This window comes from Bufo gargarizans, chromosome 8 (assembly GCF_014858855.1).
Source record: "Bufo gargarizans isolate SCDJY-AF-19 chromosome 8, ASM1485885v1, whole genome shotgun sequence".
Classification (NCBI taxonomy): domain Eukaryota; kingdom Metazoa; phylum Chordata; class Amphibia; order Anura; family Bufonidae; genus Bufo; species Bufo gargarizans.
The window spans coordinates 76,086,080-76,105,192 of NC_058087.1; the positions used below are offsets into that span (position 1 = coordinate 76,086,080).

General features: G+C 43.7%; 1 protein-coding gene across 1 annotated transcript in view; it reads right to left on the bottom strand.

Moving 5' to 3' along the window:
- The window catches only part of LOC122945394 (aldehyde oxidase-like), a 186,771-nt gene that overhangs the window by 6,795 nt on the left and 160,863 nt on the right, over window positions 1–19,113 (bottom strand). The window contains exons 30-33 of the mRNA XM_044304465.1: window positions 6,575–6,627; window positions 5,821–5,935; window positions 5,367–5,432; window positions 2,265–2,453 (exon numbers count right to left, since the gene is read on the bottom strand). Of these exons, the coding sequence (XP_044160400.1) occupies window positions 2,265–2,453; window positions 5,367–5,432; window positions 5,821–5,935; window positions 6,575–6,627 (423 nt within the window). The remainder of the gene's footprint in view (window positions 1–2,264; window positions 2,454–5,366; window positions 5,433–5,820; window positions 5,936–6,574; window positions 6,628–19,113) is intronic.

The following is a 19,113-nucleotide window of genomic DNA, read 5'->3' on the forward strand; positions in this document are numbered from 1 at the left end:
TTCACATTTTAGGTTGCAGCCTTGTGCAAAAATGAAAAAAAGTTCAAAATGTTGCCCATCATTCTGCACTCAGTACCCCATAATGACAAAGACAAAAACAGAATCTTCAAAATCTTTGCTAATTTATTGAAAGGAAAAACTAATATCTTGAATTGACATAAGTATTCAGGCCCTTTACTCAGTACTTAGTTGAAGCACGCTTGTCAGCACACATGTATTTGGTGATTTGCACACACGTATTTGGTGATTTTCTGCCATTCTTCTCTGTGGATCCTCTTGAAGCTCTGTCATGTTGGATGGAGACCTTTGATGGATAGACATTTTTAGTTCTCTCCAGAGATGTTTAAATGGTTTCAAGTCAGGGCACTGGCTGGGCCCCTCAAACACATTCACAGAGTTGTCCCTAAGCTATTCCTGTGTTGTCTTGGATATGTCCTTAGGGTGATTGTCTTGTTGCAAGATGAACCTTCAACCCAGTCTGAGGTCCAGAGGTTCAGGTTTTCATTAAGAATATCTCTATGCTTTGCTCCATTCAGCTTTCCTTCAAGTCTGACCAGTCTCACTATCCCAGCTTAAACCCCCCCCCCCCCCCCCATAACATGATGCTTCTCTTTAGGAATGGTATTGGGCAGTGCCTGGTTTCCTCCAAACATGATGCTAACAATTGAGGCAAAAAAGTTCAATCTTGATTTGATCAGACCAGAGAATCTTGTTTCTCACAATCTGAGAGTCTTTTAGGGGTTTGCAAACTTTCATGTGTCTTTACTGTGGTGAGGCATCTTTCTGTCGACTCTGCTATGAAGCCCAAATTCATAGAGTGACCATTGGGTTCTTCGTCACCTGCCCTTCTCCCCCAATTACTTAGTTTGGTGGGGTGGCCAGCTGTAGAAGGAGTCCTAGTTGTTCCAAACGTCTTCCATTTAAGAATTATGAAGGCCATTGGACACTTGGGAACTTTGAGTGTAGTCCTCTTACCAGATCTGTACCTTTCTGAGCTTTACTGGCAGTTCTTTGCTCCTCATGGCTTAGTTTTTGCTCTCATATGCATTGTCAGCTGTGAGACTTTATATAGGGGCAAATATTTCCAAATCAAGTCCAATCAACTGCATTTACCACAGGTGGACTCCAATTAGGTGCAGAAACATCTTAAAGATGCTCAAGAGGAATAGGAGGCCCTCAGAACTAAATTTCAAGTTTCTGAATACCTGTCCATGTGATTTATTTATTTTTATTCCTAAAATTATTTTTTCACTTTCTCATTATGGGGTACTGAGTGCAGATTGGGGTTTGGGAGTGGAATTGATTTTTTATTTTATTCAGCACAAGGCTGCAACATAGCTAAATTTGAAAAACGTTTACGAGTCTAAAGATTTTCCGAATGTATTGTACTGTATATATTGCTAACTACATATACCAGATAGAAAAATATAAATACTAGGCATTCAAGTGTGAATACCCTTGTAGGGTTATTTTTTTTAATTGCTCTGCCTGTAAAGTGAGTGATTTAGATGATAATCTGACTTCAAAAAGTGAAAATGAGTGATCAACACCAGCAACACCAATCTAATAGTGGTAAGGATAATAGAGGTACAAAAGGGAAATTCAAATAATTAACCACTGATAATTTTTATGTATATATTATATCTAGCTGTACTTACAGAGTAACTGTTGTATCATTTATTTCCATAAATGAATATATGAAACTTTGTAATATATCTTAACAGAGAAAGATGCTTCCTTCTTGTCTTATCAGACTCCTGTTCCTGTTCCCCACCTCCTTGCTAGCTTTGAATTCACTGCTTAAATCTGTATTCAATGAATACAGACTGTCTGCTCACTGAAGGATCAGGATGTGCTACAGAGAGTTAGGAAGCAGGATCCACTATTTCTTCATGTGTAGTCAATGGGCAAACATGATTCCAGCTAGTCTACTGTTGTAATAATTATTCCCTTGCAGCTCAGAAAATAATTTGAATTATAGACATGTTGCAGATTGAAAAACTGCTAAAAACACCAGATACAAGTCATATAATGGCCAGGTATATAGTATTATTCCTCATGTACACCCAAATGGAAGCTTATTTTAAAGAAAAATAAAAATACTAAATAATAATGTCTTTTATTAAATGCTTATATTCCACACAAAATGACAATTCCGGAGCATCAATTCTTTCTGAATAATTGTACAGATGTGTGTAGGATCTTCCGCTTTATTTTCTGTCTGTATATATTGGTGGGATATTGATGTTTTAAATGCCTCTTACCTTGGAAGAATAAATAGCATAGGGGTTTTGTGAAGAAGGAAGTAGTGATACATTGAACTCCTTTGGAATATCATAAACAGATGGGATTTTGTATTCTCCTGGGCCCTTTGCTAGCAATTCACCCTCTGTAGAGTATTTTAGCTCTTCTGTTGTATAAAGTCCCATTCCTTGGACAAAAGCACCTTCAATCTGAGAACAGATACAGAATAAAACCTCTTCACTGGAATGTATTTTACTAGTTCTCATCAATGATATTTTTTTCCATAAAACATCTTTATATCCACAGTATGTTATATAGGGTATTTAAAACCTCATTCAGTTGATCTTAAATGTAACTTGCATGTAAGCTATTCTCATATCACATATATGGATGTATTAGAGGATATAATTATGGTATCTTAAAGTTGTTGCCCCATTATAAACATCTTCAATCCACAGGATGGTAGATAAATGTCTGATTGGTCGTGGTCCGACCATTGGACATGCGCCAGTTTTGAGAATGGAGATCCAATGTTCCCCTTTTGAATAGGCCAGATAGCGGATAAGGTTACAACCTCATTAAAGAGATTTTCTGGTCTAATTAAAGAAAAAAAATTGTATGGCAATTGTGTGTTAAAAAAACAACAACTCACTCACTTTTCCAGACATCCTTTACTGCAGCGCCTGGTGGACTGGAAATTATGCGCACCCGTTCTTGGTCACTAGACCACTGCAATCAATGGCCTCAGCAGTCACGTGCACAAGAACAGCACATCACTAGAGAACATAAGTTTTTTTTAATTACGCTTGACAATCCATTTACTTGACAGAAATTTCCATACAGCACAAGGCAGGTTTAAAGCGCTAAATAATTAGGGTTCACATCACATTTTATGCCTCAGTTTAACATGTACATTAGGAAAAAAAGGATACTAAAATGCAGCACACCACGTGTCACGCACAGTCCGATTACAAAAAGTATGTTTTTTTACAATGGGAAAAAAAAACTATACTTTATTTTTATGTTGGAACTCTATGGTGAACGGATGCCACTGTATGGAATCAGTCTAAAGGCATCATTTAACGTTTACAGTTTTTGTATGTTAAACGGATGGGAAAAACATGATGAGAACTCACCCTTAACACCATGAGCCATTTGATTTAAAGGCTATGGTGACCTTTTCATGATTTTTTTTTTCTATTGAGTTGATCTATTATAAGATTTTATTGAACTAATATGTAATAAACATTATATTTGTAGTTGGATTTAATGACAACTTCTCAATCACTTGATTTCGGCAGCCTGCATGTGTCCACATACATTGCAGGCTGCATAGTCCTGTTCAAAGTACGTCAGATGAGATGTTTGGTGGCTTACTCTGTAGCCCTTATATCTGCTCTCCTGAACAATCCTTTAGGCTGAAATTTTTTTAATTTTATTTTATTTGGTTGTAAATATTTCAACTTAAATGTTTGCTCAGTAGAGCACATATGAGGGCTACACCTCAAGCCATCTGATGAATTCTGAATGAGACTGAACAGCCCGCAATGTATGAGAACACAAGCAGTCTACTGAAGATAATGGTTGAGAATTTTTTGTTAAAGCCAATTACAAAAAGGATTTTTGTCACATAACAGATGAAATTCCATGAAACCTTTTTGATCCAATAATCTTAGAAAACACCCTTCTAAATAGTCTGATGGAACATGCCTCAACATGTACAGGATAAAGCACCGAATAACAAAAAATCGGATACCAATAACTAATGAACAGAGGTATTAATTGCTAAATCACCATAACCGATACCAAGTAAACACAAACCTCCGTATAGAGATAATAAAATGTATTTATTTAATATGACAAAAATACATAGAACGATGGTCAGTAAAATTAGCAGCAAATAGAACTCCCCCCCCCCCCCCCAAAAGAGAGGACAAAGAGGAAGCCACAGAGTCAGCAGGCCACACAGGGAGCAGCAAAAAACAAAATAAGGGAAATAACAGAGCATGCCCCTGCCACTACCAGCACAGTGAGCATATCAAGGTAAAAAAGACCTTTGAAAGTTCATCGCTGGAAAGGCAGGAGAAAAAGATGAGAAACAGAGAATTCGCAGTACTACCGTGTGTGGCACATCAACCCTGCAGCCTCCTCCCTCCGTTTCGCCTAACTAATGAGGACCATAAAAAACATCTGAACGGGGACATGTAAGCAAAATCATAAGATACCATAAGGTGACGCACCAACATATATGCTAAGGACCCCTGACCTCATATAAATAATAGGTTCCGAGGGGTTAGGGTAGACTAAGTAGAAACAGTAATATAGATAGCAAGTCCTCCTATAGTTTGTTGAAGGATCTGGCACAGGACCTGTGTCAGGGTCACATGACTGATGACGCGCGCATCACATTGGTAAGTGCCCTCATATGGTGAAATAAGGTCGCATGATCCAAACTGGCGTCACATGACCAGTAGCGTACACATCGCCAGACTTACATTAAAAGGAAAGAAAATGACCGTGCATTCCAAGCTGGAACGCATCGGCCGAACATAAACAAATTAAAACAAATTAAAACATGCGTCAGCGGGAAACAAGCCAGCCATCCACAGAACAAGTCAGTGAACGGCATCAAATCCCAAATAATCAGATAAATATAACATCATAGATAAATATAACATCGTTAGGTGGAGGAGGCTGCAGGGTCGACGTGCCACACAGGGTAGTACAGCGAATTCTCAGTTTCTTATCTTTTGCTCCTGCCTTTCCAGCGATTAACTTTCTAAGGTCTTTTTTTACCTTGATATGCTCACTGTGCTGGTAGTGGCAGGGGCATGCTCTGTTATTTCTATTTGCTGCTAATTTTACTGACCATCATTCTATGTATTTTTGTCATATTGAATAAAGACATTTTATTCTCTCTATACGGAGGTTTGTGTGTACTTGGTATTGGTTATGAACATGTACAGGATGCAAGAAAAAAAAACCTTCCTCTATATGGAATGGAAGGTATAGGGAGGTACAGTGGAGGGCTCATGCACCTCTATGGCAACCCTACCATGGCTACATACATAACAGAATAGTATTTGCCAGGGGAATACCTTTTTACTTGTAATATACAATACCTGTCCCACATCCACAGCTGGATTAATGCTACAACCAGTATCCATGATGATATCTGCCCTGATGTTCTGTCCATGAGGAAGAGTTGGGAAAGAATATATATATATATATTAATTTTCATCCAAATATAAATGAACTGTCCATTAAGAATTTCTGAGGATACAGTAAGTTGAGCTATATTAGGCCAAGTTCAGTTATTTCTTCAGTTAATTCCATCAGTTATTGTGAGCCCAAACTAGGTGTGGCTCAAAAACACAGAAAGTGAATATCTTTCCAGTATACCTTAGGCTTCACTACTGGTTTTGGCTCACAATAACGGATGGAAATAACTGAACAAATAACTGAAGTGTGAACTTGGCCGTACTCTCAAAGGTACTGCATGTCTGGAACATAATAGAGCGGAAGCTTGAATAGATGGAATACATTTGCCATTGAAAAAATGTTTTAATCCCTTACTTTATAATCTCCTGTTAGACAATCGACTTCCACCTCCGAACAGGCAGCCCCATAAACACAATATTGGAATGGATGGCCTTCTCCTTTCTCCCAGTCCATATAGGTGTCATAACCTCTAATTATAACAAGAATAATATCATCACATCTCAACGAATGAGTGAAATATGATTGCGTTACTACATTCTGTGCAATGAAATGCAGGATTGCTAGATCCCGTTACACCAGACACTAGAGCTGCTCTCTAGGAATTTATCATGAGGGGAATATTTGAAGTCTGGTTTGCTTGAGTCTGTGTTGGCAATCTTTGATCTAAATTTATCAGACTGTGTACATTGTTTGTTAATCTTCAAACCTTTTTGCCTAAAAATGCTACTCAAGTTTTTTTTCTTTTATGCCTCCTGGAGTGAGTTTGCAACCTTTTTTTTTCTATAAATCTGGAGTGAAACTAAACACCAAAGATGTTCACTTTACCACCCACTTGGTGTAAAAATGCAAAAAGTCACAAGTTTCCCCCAAAAAGCTCCAAAAGTCACAAAAGTCCTATTTGTGACTTTCCAAAACCAGAACTCTGGAGTACAGGATGGGATAAATTGCCTCCCATATCTCCAACCTTTTATATCACTATTCTAAAGGTTTTGGAACACTGCATACAGAAAAGATCCACACTTCACACAAGTGATATAAGAGGTCATTTTTTGTGTATCAACACAAAAAAATTATCTACACAAACACTTTCCCAGAAAATTAGTTGTACCTGAAAAATCCGGTGGCAGAAAGGCTTATTCTTTCATAAAAAGCATCTTTCACCTGTCAAAAGTAAATCAATAATGAGAACAAAAGCTACAAATTAAATAAATATAACCTCCAAGCTATAAATGTAATACTTTTACCCAGAAAAGAGTACCGAAAAAAGGTTTATTGTCATATATATGGCGATATGAAATCTAATTAAAAATCTATCATGGGATTTGGGTTGCTCATACATTGTTAAAGCAAATGCCCAAGCTCACAGCAAGCTAACTACCAAGTCACTGGAGGTCACAATCCTCTGACCTCCACAAAAGCAACACTGAATGCAGAACTGCTCACTGAGCAGAGCACTCAGCTCCAGTGCACTTTCAGGAGCAGAATCTATCAGAATTAGGCCTCCTGCACACGACCGTTGTGTGCACCCGTGGCCGTTGTGCCGTTTTCCGTTTTTTTTGCGGACCCATTGACTTTCAATGGGTCCGTGGAAAAATCGGAAACTGCACCGTTTGGCAGCCGCATCCGTGAGCCGTGTTTCCTGGCCGTGAAAAAAATATGACCTGTCCTATTTTTTTCACGGCCAACGGTTCACGGGCCCATTCAAGTCAATGGGTCCGTGAAAATCACGGATGCACACAAGATTGTCATCCGTGTCCGTGATCCGTGTCCGTGATCCGTGTCCGTTTTTTCCTATCATTTCAATGGCAAACTTGACTTAGATTTTTTTTTCATTTTTCATGTCCGTGGATCCTCCAAAAATCACGGAAGACCCACGGAAGAAAAAACGGGCACGGATCACGGACCTACGGACCCCGTTTTTGCGGACCGTGTAAAAAAACGTTCGTGTGCAGGAGGCCTAAAACATCATATTTACACTACTCCTGATGATAAAATCTCCAAAACAGGTTGTGTTTTTACCATTCTACCAAGCCTTTACCTAGTGCTGTCAGCAGTTTAGAATAGTCAATGGAATTTTGAATCTTACCCTTTAAATAAAAAATTTACTTTTCTTTTAGCTTGTCCCATGATGTCAGTTTGACTAAGGCTACTTTCACACTACTGTTTGGTGCGGATCCGTCATGGATCTGCACAGACGGATCTGCACCGATAATACAACCGCATGCATCCGTTCAGAACAGATCCGTTTGTATTATCTTTAACATTGCCAAAATGGATCCGTCTTGAACACCATTGAAAGTCAATGGGGGACGGATCCGTTTTCTATTGTGCCGTATTGTGTCAGTGAAAACAGATCCGTCCCCATTGACTTACATTGTGTGTCAGGACAGATTCATTTGGCTAAGTTTCGTCAGACAGACACCAAAACGCTGCAAGCATCCATTTTGGACCGCTTGTGAGAGCCCAAAAACAGATCTCACAAACGGAAACCAAAACGGCAGTGTGAAAGTAGCCTAACTTTATACCTGGACTTAGTTATACCTTCCTATTTTACGCCTCACTGGCTTTCATTGCTGACCTTTTGTCTGTTCTGAATCTATAGAAAAACATTTGCAACCAGCAGATTTTTGCCTGCTCCATTGTCTTCTCCTATTTATCAGTTTGTGGTTCAGCTGGTCACTGATGCAGACCAAGATTGTTTGGAAAGAAGTTCTTGATTGGATAGCCTTTCTTTAAATATTTGGTCTCTGCTGTAAGTTTTTCGGTAATAGTGTAAGACCTGTGTGTTTGTATCTAACCAATCCCAGTATGTTGTATCCAGGGCCGTCTTTAATATTGATTGGACCCCGGGCAAAAATTTACTTGGGCCCCCTGGATCCTGCCTTCCCACACCTTAGCATGCAATCACGCTCTCCACCACAACACACACACACAAAAATCCACACATCTGGTAGAGTACAGTGAATGACTGTAAATACTTCCAGTTCTGAAGACTCCAGCGGCTCAGGATCAGTGCTCTGGGCAGCTGGGCTCAGGCTGGAAGTGGGCACCGCTCTGCAGGAAGGAGACCAGGGCTCGGCTCACCCTAGTGTTACAGTGCACCCCAGCACCCCACAGTATGCAGTATAGCACCCTATAGTATACAGCACCACACAGTATGCAGTTTAGCACCCCACACTATACAGTACCCCACAGTATATAGTAGAGCAGTATAGCAGCCCACAGTATACAGCACCTCACGGTATACAACACCTCACTGTATACAGCACCCCAAACTATACACGATACAGCCCCCCACACTATACAGTACAGCAGTATAGCACTCCCCCCCACTATACAGGCCCCCCCACACAGTATACAGGCCCCCACACAGTATACAGGCTACACCCCCCACAGTATACAGCCCACCACACAATATACAGCCCATTACACAATATATAGCCCACCACACAATATACAGCCCACCACACAGTATACAGCACCCCACTATACAGTAGTTTACAGTATATTAACATAACAGCCCCTGTCACCTTTTTCTGACGTAATCTTTACACAAAAAAGCTCCACAGTTAACTTCTGTAGGACCTGTGATGACCTCATAGCCATGTGACCAGTAATTGCTAGGTTACTGGTCACATGGTAATGATGTCATTAAGGTCCTAGAGCAAAACTCATTAAGGTCCTAGAATTAAGATCATTAGCACAGTACGATCATGATGCCTCTGTAGCCGACAGCCTGACACCCAGGGCAGTAGCTAGCAGGGCTCAAGAGGCAGCTGCCTTGGGCCCCCCAGGAGCAACTGGGCCCAGGGCAGCTGCTCCTTTTGCCCCTTGGTAAAGACGGCCCTGGTTGTATCTAGTTCCATGTGTAGTACTCTTTATGTAGTTTACTTTTGAACCTGTTCTGAATAAATTCCAGTTCAGCTTTGCTGTTTGGTTTCCTTCTCTGCTGCCATTTGTGTTCAGGTCAGTATTTCAGATGAGGGTGTTCAGTAGGGATATTGTCAGGGACAAGGAGGATCAATGTTGTTTGATTTGTGGGGGAATTTTTAGGGATAAATCTATGGAAGATTCAGGAAAATCTAGAGACAAGGTCAGTTATTGCCTTTTCGCTATTATCTTCATGCATCTGCTTTATTTCCTATCATTATCTGTCTACTTCATTACTTGACTGACATTACCTACTTCCGTTTGTTTCCATTATCTGTTTATTATCATTATTTGGTTTCTGTAATCTAACGATGTGTTCCTACTTCTGTATATTTGTTACTTGCCAGTGTGGATACGCGCTTCCTAATATTATTCTTGCAACTTTCAAGTTGTTATATATTTTGGCCCTACTGTCCTGGGGTATCTCAGTGCTGGGATCACTGCTAGTACCCAGGAAAGGCGACTTCTATAGGTGGAAGGCTACTTTTTCAGTCATGTGAACAATCAGGATCAAAGAAAATTGAAGGGGCACAGCACAGCTGAGTGATCAGTGTTTTAGTGATGAGTAACACGGGGGAGGTCCTGGAAGCCCCAAACCTCAGAATTTTTGCCAGTATCTTTTTAGCCGACTCAGTGGCGTCGCCAGGGGGGGGGCCAGAGGGGGCCACGGCCCCCCCTACATCATGCTGGGCCCCCCCATGTGCCCCCCCAACTAAAATGCGCCCCCCCCCCCAGTGAGCCGCCGCCAGGCACAGGGAGATGAGCACTTCCATTGCGCTCATCTCCTTACTACTGCCTGTGCCAGCGGCATTCACTTGACTGATCCGATCGGAGTCTCTCACCTCACGCTGCTGGCAGCAGGGACTCAGGGAGCCGGAGCCTGAGGGAGGGACGGGGAGGAGCGTAATATGATCTCAGAGTGGAAGCTGGCTTCTGCCAGCCTCTCCCCTCCCCGCCCACCAACCAATCACCGACCAGAGCTGAGGGGGCAAGGCAAGCACAGCACTAGCAGCTCTGACTCCAGTCACACAAGTGCAGGGAGTCTATGAATAGAAATGAATCGAATGAGTCACAAGTTAAAAGAATCTAAAGATCCGACTTAGTTTGTGACTCATTCGATTCATTGAGTTAAAAGAGCCGTGAGTCAGAGGGTAGAACAGTTTACACTGAGGCTGAGGCTGTCTGGCTGCTTTTGTTGCAACAGATAGGAGAAGTGACAGATGACACAAGAGTTTAGATTACAGGTTGAATTAAATTAACCCCTTAGAATCAAATTGGCTTCTCAGGAGATATATATGTTAAAGGCATCTCATTCAGTAGCTATATAACTAAGGGCCCTTTCACACTTGCATTGTCCGGATCCGGCGTGTACTCCACTTGCCGGAATTACACGCCGGATCCAGAAAAACGCAAGTGTACTGAAAGCATTTGAAGACGGATCCGTCTTCAAAATGCTTTCAGTCTTACTATGGCACCCAGGACGCTATTAAAGTCCTGGTTACCATAGTAGTAGTGGGGAGCGGGGGAGCGGTATACTTACCATCCGTGCGGCTCCCAGGGCGCTCCAGAGTGACGTCAGAGCGCCCCAGGCGCCTGGGGCGCCCTGACGTCACTCTGGAGCGCCCCGGGAGCCGCACGGACGGTAAGTATGCTTCCCCGCTACACTTTACCATGGCTGCCAGGACTTTAGCGTCCCGGCAGCCATGGTAACCATTGAGAAAAAGCTAAACGTCGTATCCGGCAATGCGCCGAAACGACGTTTAGCTTAAGGCCGGATCCGGATCAATGCCTTTCAATGGGCATTAATTCCGGATCCGGCCTTGCGGCAAGTGTTCAGGATTTTTGGCCGGAGCAAAAAGTACAGCATGCTGCGGTATTTTCTCCGGCCAAAAAACGTTCCGGTCCTGAACTGAAGACATCCTGATGCATCCTGAACGGATTTCACTCCATTCAGAATGCATTAGGATAAAACTGATCAGGATTCTTCCGGCATAGAGCCCCGACGACGGAACTCTATGCCGGATCCGGACAACGCAAGTGTGAAATGTATCGTTGTTATAGCTGCCCTCCCCCCTACTTTTGTCCTGGCCCCCAGTGTGCCCCCCCAAAATTTGAAAGCTAGAGACGCCACTGAGCCGACTTGCCCCCATCCGTTAAGCACCAGCTCGGAGGCACCACTGACGGCTCGCCCAAATTCCGCCACAACCTACCACCAGCCATAGGAGTCCAGCCCCAACCGTGGAGCCCTCCCATCCTCGTCACCTGAATCTCTCCAACTTCAAGGACCTCCCACCGCCACAAACGCACATGCTTGACACCTTAACCCTGTGCGTCCCTCCACATTTGCAAAGCTGTCTCAATGCCCTCCTGTATGGCCAGACACCGCATATCAATCCCCACTGCGTTCAAGTGAACACCGTCAGACCGTCAAAAAGCCCCGACCCTTTTTTCCAGTTCGGTATGCCGTACTACCACTGCCCCATTCCTTGCCATGAACCGCCCTATGGCCCGGCTAGCTTTTATCCTAGCCTTATTTATCCCCTCCACCGACCGCGCTCCCCTCCACACTTTGCGGGAAACAATGTCCGACCAAACAGAAATAAGACCCGGGAACAGCGCCCACAACCGGAGTAGGTCGAACTTAATATCCTTTACTAATTCCCGCAACGGCCGCACTCCCAAATCGTTGCCCCCCACGTGCAACACCAACACATCCAGCGCCCTATCCAACCTAACAAACTTGTGGACCTCAGATAACATGCCCCCCCACACCATTCCCCTACGCCCCAACCATCTTACCAGCGCTACCAACCGGTCAAACCCCAACTGTTGCCCATCCGGCCGAACCGCTGCCCGGATGGCTCCCCATAAAACATACGAGTGACCCATTATCCAGATTAGCGCTGGGTCGGAATCTGTAATAAAACAATAAGATCAAAAGCATACCATATGGGATGAGACAAAGTACAATGCAATACCCCAAACGATCTGGGCGTATATATGATCTAAAACGAATAGATTCCCACCTCCCTATCCGCATTATCACGTCCTGCCCCAACCCCCGTATGGCCGCCTCTGTCGCTGCCCCGATTCTAAGAGAGTGGCTAGAGTAACCCCCCAAGCTCTATGCCCAACTGCCCCAGACACCGCCTGAAGACCGCTGTGAATTGGGAAAGGAAAGACCCGTCCGCATGCACTAAGAGAGGGAAATTCGTCTCCATCACCGCAACCCCGTACTCCCTCAAGCAGTATACCGGACACATCGCGCAACCCTGGACTGCGAAAAGAACAACCTTCCGACCTCTTCCTTCCCCATCAGTTTTTGATCGTCTAATACAAAATTCCATCCTGTCCGGAAAAAGGTCCACGTCATACCTGAACAAGCCACCCTGTCTCTTAACCGATGGAGAAACCAACTCGCCCAAACGTAATGCCCTGAAAAATGCTAGCAAAAAAGCCAACCGAAACAAACGCAACTCCCACGACGAGGCACAGAAATCGACTAATTGTTCACCCAACCTCAGCAGCAAAGCAAAAGACAGCGGTCATCCTCCCCCGACTGAGAACACTGCCAACCCTTTAAAGCCCTCACCACCAGAAAGGACTTGGTGATGTCCGACAGGTTTCTAAGACGAAAACTGAAAGCCAATCCCGAAACCCAACTATTAATTCTAGAGATAGACCACCCCTCCTCTCTACAATGCCCAATGAACAACAGCAAGAGAATTTCGAAGTCATCTGTCACAACGGCCAACCTGGCCTTCCATTCCTCCCAGCATTGCCATGCCCTATTGTATGTCTCCCACGTACCGGGTGCAAGTGAAGCCCATATGAGACCCGCTACGGTGTCTCCAGGAGTTCCCACAGACAACTCGGGCAGAAACGCTCCCACTGTGAATGAGAGAGGGCATCAGCAATACAGTTATCAACCCCTGGTACATGCACTGCTACCACCCAAGCATTGAGTGACAAACACTCCAACACTAGCCTCTGCAATAGACACACCACTAACGGTGAAGAAGCCGACAACCCGTTAATCGCCTGCACCACCCCCAAGTTGTCACAGTGGAAACGGACCTTCTTGTTCCTAAAATCCCCCCCATAACATTACTGACACTACAATGGGGAACAGCTCCAGCAACGCTAAATTCTTGGTATCAGGCCAAACCCCCGCACACCACTGCCCCCCACAATAGACCCCGAAACTGCCTCCCCCCGCAACGTCAGAGAAAACGTCGAAATTAAAGGAGTCTACCGCTTCACCAATAAACAGACCTCTGCCATTATAACGCTCCAGAAACGATGCCCAAACTTGCAAATCCGCCCTAAGCTCTTTCCCCAGTCTAATAAAATGATGCGGTGCTGCCAACCCTAGCCGTTGCCGCCGCCAAACGCCTACTAAATACTCTACCCATGGGGATAATCCTACAAGCAAAATTTAGCTTCCCCAGGAGTGACTGTAGGCTTCGCACTTGAATTTTGGGCAGTCGCCGAGCCCTGTCCGCTTCCTTTTTTAGGTCCTCAACCTTTTCTAAGGGCAGCCTACATTCCATCCTCACTGAGTCAATCACTATGCCTAGGAAACTCAATTCCGTGGCTGGCCCCACCGTCTTCTCTGCCGCTAAGAGAACCCAGAAGGAATCAAACAACGCCTCATCATGTGCAACAGTAAAGAGCACACCCTGGATCCCGGGGGGCCAATACATAAGAAATCGTCCAGATAGTGAATAATTGAATCACAACTGGAGGATTCCACTACCGCCCATTCTAAAAAAGAGCTAAACTTCTCAAAATACGTGCATGACAACAAACACCCCATTGGCAAACAACGATCAACAAAAATGTTACCCTCCCAAAAACATCCCAACAAATGCAGGCTATCTGGGTGTACCGGCAACAGTCTAAATGCTGACTCGATATCCGTTTTCACCATCAATGCACCCCTCCCGAACTTCTTTTTTTATCAATTGTCTTTTTATTGAGTTTTTCCAAGAATAAACACGTACACATGAAAAAACATGACTTCGGAGTACATTACTTATGGTACAGAAAAAGAATCAATGGTAATTGAGCAGGAAAATAGCATACCTTTACATTGAATAAGTCTGAAAAAGTACATATACAATAGTCATGGATGAGTATGTACTATAAGAAGCGCCTATAGGCTATTAAAGTAACAAAGCAACTGTATTTGCATTAACTATGCAAAGTTATACAAAATGTAATGTAATAAAGATACAGACGTACAGTGGGGAATGACAAGACTAGACACATTAGGATTAGGATGAAGGGAGTAAGGTGAAAGCTCAGTCAGTTGAGACATCAAACACCATGTCCCATTGCTTCCAGACTTGGTCAAATTTATCTACCGAGGCAAGCAGTGTAGCCGACATGTGCTCGAAGCGTCTAACTTCTAATACACTATGTATGAGGTCAGTTCGTGTTGGGCAATCCGTCCTCTTCCAAAATCTTGCTAACAAACGCCTAGCTGCAGTCAAGATGTATAACATTAACTTTAATAGGTGCTTCTTCAGAGGTATGTGTGGGATATTCAGCAGATATATATAAGGATCTAAGGGGAACCTCACCTCAAACAGACTATATAGGATTTCCTGTACCATATTCCAGAATGGGGTTAGAATCTGGCATCCCCAGAAGATGTGAATATGTGAACCCTCCTCCGTGTTGCATCTCCAACAGCGATCCGAAATGTCAGGGTTAAACTTATGTAACAACTGTGGAGTGTGGTACCAGAACATCATTATTTTGTAGGTGTTCTCTCTATGAATAGCACAAGTAGATGTCATCGCAGCTCTCTGCCAGATTATCCTCCAATCATCTACTGAAATGGAACGGTGCAGGAGGGACTCCCATTTAGACATGTACGAATGACGGATAGATGCAGGAGAGGGCGGGGAGGAGAGGAGCACATATATTTCGGATATAAGACCCTTAGTAGACTCTGAGAGCTTACACATCTTCTCAAAAGACGTGGGGATAGATACTTGTCTTGAGTGAAACAACGCAGTAAACAAATGTTGGATTTGCAAGTACTGATACCTAGTGACTTCCGTAAGTGACCTAGAACTTCGAAGTTCATCTAATGACAGTAATTGCAGCGTCCTATAATCAATCATATCTGCAAACCTAAACATTTTCTTGGCAAACCAAGGTTTAAAAAAGGACACCTCTGACCCAGCATTGAAAAGCGGCGTAAACAGAAAAGATGTCATGGAGGATTTCTCAGAAACCAGAGAGAAACGGTGCTTACAATATTGCCATATTTTGTATGTATGTAGCATTGGACCTAATAAATCTGGTAATTGAATTTGAGGAATTGGGGACCACAACAAAGAGTTAGGGTGTATTGGAGCAATCCACAATTTTTCGATTTCCACCCACCTGGAGTAAGCATAGAGTTTAGACCATGCTGGCAATCGTCTAAGATGCGTGGCCCAATAATATTTGGCTACATCTGGGACCGCCAATCCTCCATGAGACTTCAGGGCCATAAGGGTACTACTAGCTATCCTGTGTCTCTTCCCATTCCATATGAATTTGAATATCCCAGCCTGCAATGCCCAAAGTTCCGTCCCTGGTACATGGACCGGGAGGGTCTCAAATAGGTAGAGTAATTTCAGCAAAATAGACATTTTAACTGCCGCTATGCGGCCGAACATGGATATGGGAAGAGACATCCATTTAGCCATTTGACGCTTAAGTTCCTGAAAAAGGGCAGGAAAATTATGAGTATATATAGAAGAATACGTTGCCGCCAAATTCACCCCCAAATAACGCAGGGCAGCATCCTGCCATCGAAAATGATAATTGGATCGTAATGTAGCTAGAACGTCTGCCGGCACATTCAAGGGAAGAGCTTCTGTTTTCGAGGAGTTAATCTTATATCCGGAAAGCCGACTATACAGTGTTAACAAACCAAATAAATTGGGCAGGGTAATATGTAGGTCTGATAGAGTAAGTAGAACATCGTCTGCAAATAGTGATATTTTATATTCAACTCGGTTGACCATGATTCCATGAATGTCTGGGTGGGATCTGACTGCCGTAGCTAAGGGTTCAATACAAAGCACAAACAGGAGAGGGGAGAGCGGACATCCCTGCCTGGTGCCGTTTTTTATCGGGAAAGGAGCTGAATTTGCATATGGCAATTTAATTGTCGCTGTAGGACGGCTATATAGTGAATGGAGGGCTGAGAGAAAGGGACCAGAAAATCCAAAAGCTTGCAAGGTAGAAAACATAAACGACCAACTTAAGCGGTCAAACGCTTTTTCAGCGTCCAGGCTCAATAGTAATGCCTGTTGGTGTTGCCTATTGACAATATCTATTAAATTGATAAGTTTTCTCGTATTATCTCCACCCTGACGACCTCTCACAAAGCCAACCTGATCTGAGTGTATCAGTTGCGGGAGCCAATGCGCCAACCGATCTGCCAACAGCTTGGTGAATATCTTCAGATCAGAGTTTAGAAGAGCAATAGGGCGGTAGTTTGCGCAATCTAAGGGGTCCTTTCCCGGCTTCGGAATAAGGGTTATATGGGAATGAAGCATGGTTTCTGGTATAGCTGTACCTTGTAAGAATGAGTTAAACAGCGTACACAAATGGGGTATGAGAAGAGATGAAAAAGTTTTGTAGTAAGAATAGGGTAACCCATCCGGCCCAGGTGACCTGCCATTAGGTAACTGGGAGATCACCCCCTGAATTTCTTCAGCTGTGATCTGGGCATTAAGCGCAGACCTTGCCTCTGATGATAATTTGGGTATACTACTTTGAGCTAGGAAAGAGTTAAATAGTGTCTGGCGATCAGCTGGGTCGGAGGGTGTCTGTGGTGTAAGGGAGTATAAAGAAGCATAGTATTTCTGAAATTGGTCGAGTATCGCTTTGGGGTCATATATCATGTCTCCATTGCTCTTTCTCAGGGACATTGGGGTAGTAGCCGCGGTTGAATCCCGCAACTGACGGGCCAAGATAGTGTGTGATTTGTTCCCCCACATGTAGAACCGTTGTCGCGAATATAGTAGGAGTTTACCCGTTTTTTCAAAGGCCATCTCACGCAATCGAACTCGGAGGAGTACTATACGCCTTAGCAAGTGACAGGAGCGATGAGATCCCAGACGGGCTTCTAACTGTTTTAGCTGGTCAAGGGTGTTATTATAGCGGAGATTATAATCCCTTTTCAATCTGGTGCTGACACTAATACATTTGCCTCTAAAAACGGCCTTATGCGCTTCCCACAATATAGCTGTAGACGGGGCCGAGGGCTGATTAAACGCAAAGTATTCCTCCAAGGAACTTCCTAACTCCTGCCTAGTTGGCAATTTAGTCAGCAGAGATTCATTAAGCCGCCAGTGGCATATCCTAGGGCGGGCACCCCCAGGATTAAACGTGACAGAGATCGGCGCGTGGTCTGACCACGTAATATTGCCTACCTCAGCATCTGTCATCATTCTAAGGGCAGGAGTATTCCCAAAGAAATAGTCTATACGTGTATGAGTCCTGTGGGGGTGGGAGTAAAATGAATACGTCCTAGCCGAGGGATGATTAACCCTCCACAGATCATACAGAGCATATTGTCTGATGAGCTTTCTAAAGAGACGTGATATTTTCCGTTGGGCCCTAGACGGTGGTGTGTTTCCCTGAAGGTAGCCTATCCCAATGCTCAGAAAAAGCGACATTAAAATCTCCACCTATAACAAGCGCTGCTGGCAGATAATCCTCTAGTTCTCTAAAGACCGTCTTCAGGAATGGGATCTGATTCGAATTTGGGGCATAAATATTACATAAGATGAGAGGGGTACCGTGGAGGGAGGCCTGGAGTATTATATATCTACCGTGGCTATCAACCCGTGTGGATTCAACTTGTATAGGACAGGTAGTAGATAAAAGAATAGCAGTCCCAGCAGTCTTTGTGTCAGCAGTGGCTGAATATATTCGTGGGTAAGATCGGGCCGCAAACTTAAAGGAGCCCTCTCTGTCAAAATGCGTCTCCTGCAGGAAAACAACGTCTGCTTTTTGAGATTTACATTCAGTGAGAGCCAGACGTCTTTTTGCATTAGAGTTGAGACCCTTAACATTCAAGGAAATGCACTTAATCATGAGTGTATGTGGTAGAACAATACTTGCCAATGACCAGAGAAGGACCCTGCAGTGGGCATCTTCCTCCATTTACTGAAACTCGTCTCAGTGTAACATCATTAAGGAACCTAGGGGGGAGAGACAGGAGGGGAGAAGGGAAGACAAAGGACAACATATACGACAATAAACAGGATATATAATTCTGAACAATGGGTGTGACCACCCAGTCAGGACTCAAGATAACATGGGCTAAAGTGAAAAAAAAAGCCCGCGTCTGTCCCACCTCAAAAATCAGAGTGAGGGAAAGAGAGAGGGCAACAAATAGAGTCCCGTCGGTAGGGACCTGACTGGACGCCATAACAGGCGTGGCTGTAACAATAGCTCAGGGGACACCTGAGACAGATCAGGTCAAAAAGATAAAGAGATAAACAATGCACTGAAAAACAATTACGTTAACTCTTAGAGCTGCTGCTCAGAACAGTCGTCTGAAGGCCTCAGAGGGGGTCAGATCCCCTAAAAAAAAAAAACGTTCAAGGAGGCGCGTCACGATGGGGAGATCCAGATGTACTCGCTTGGGATGGAGGTCGGTTTCTCTTCCGCTGGACAGTGTGCCATGATGGGGCA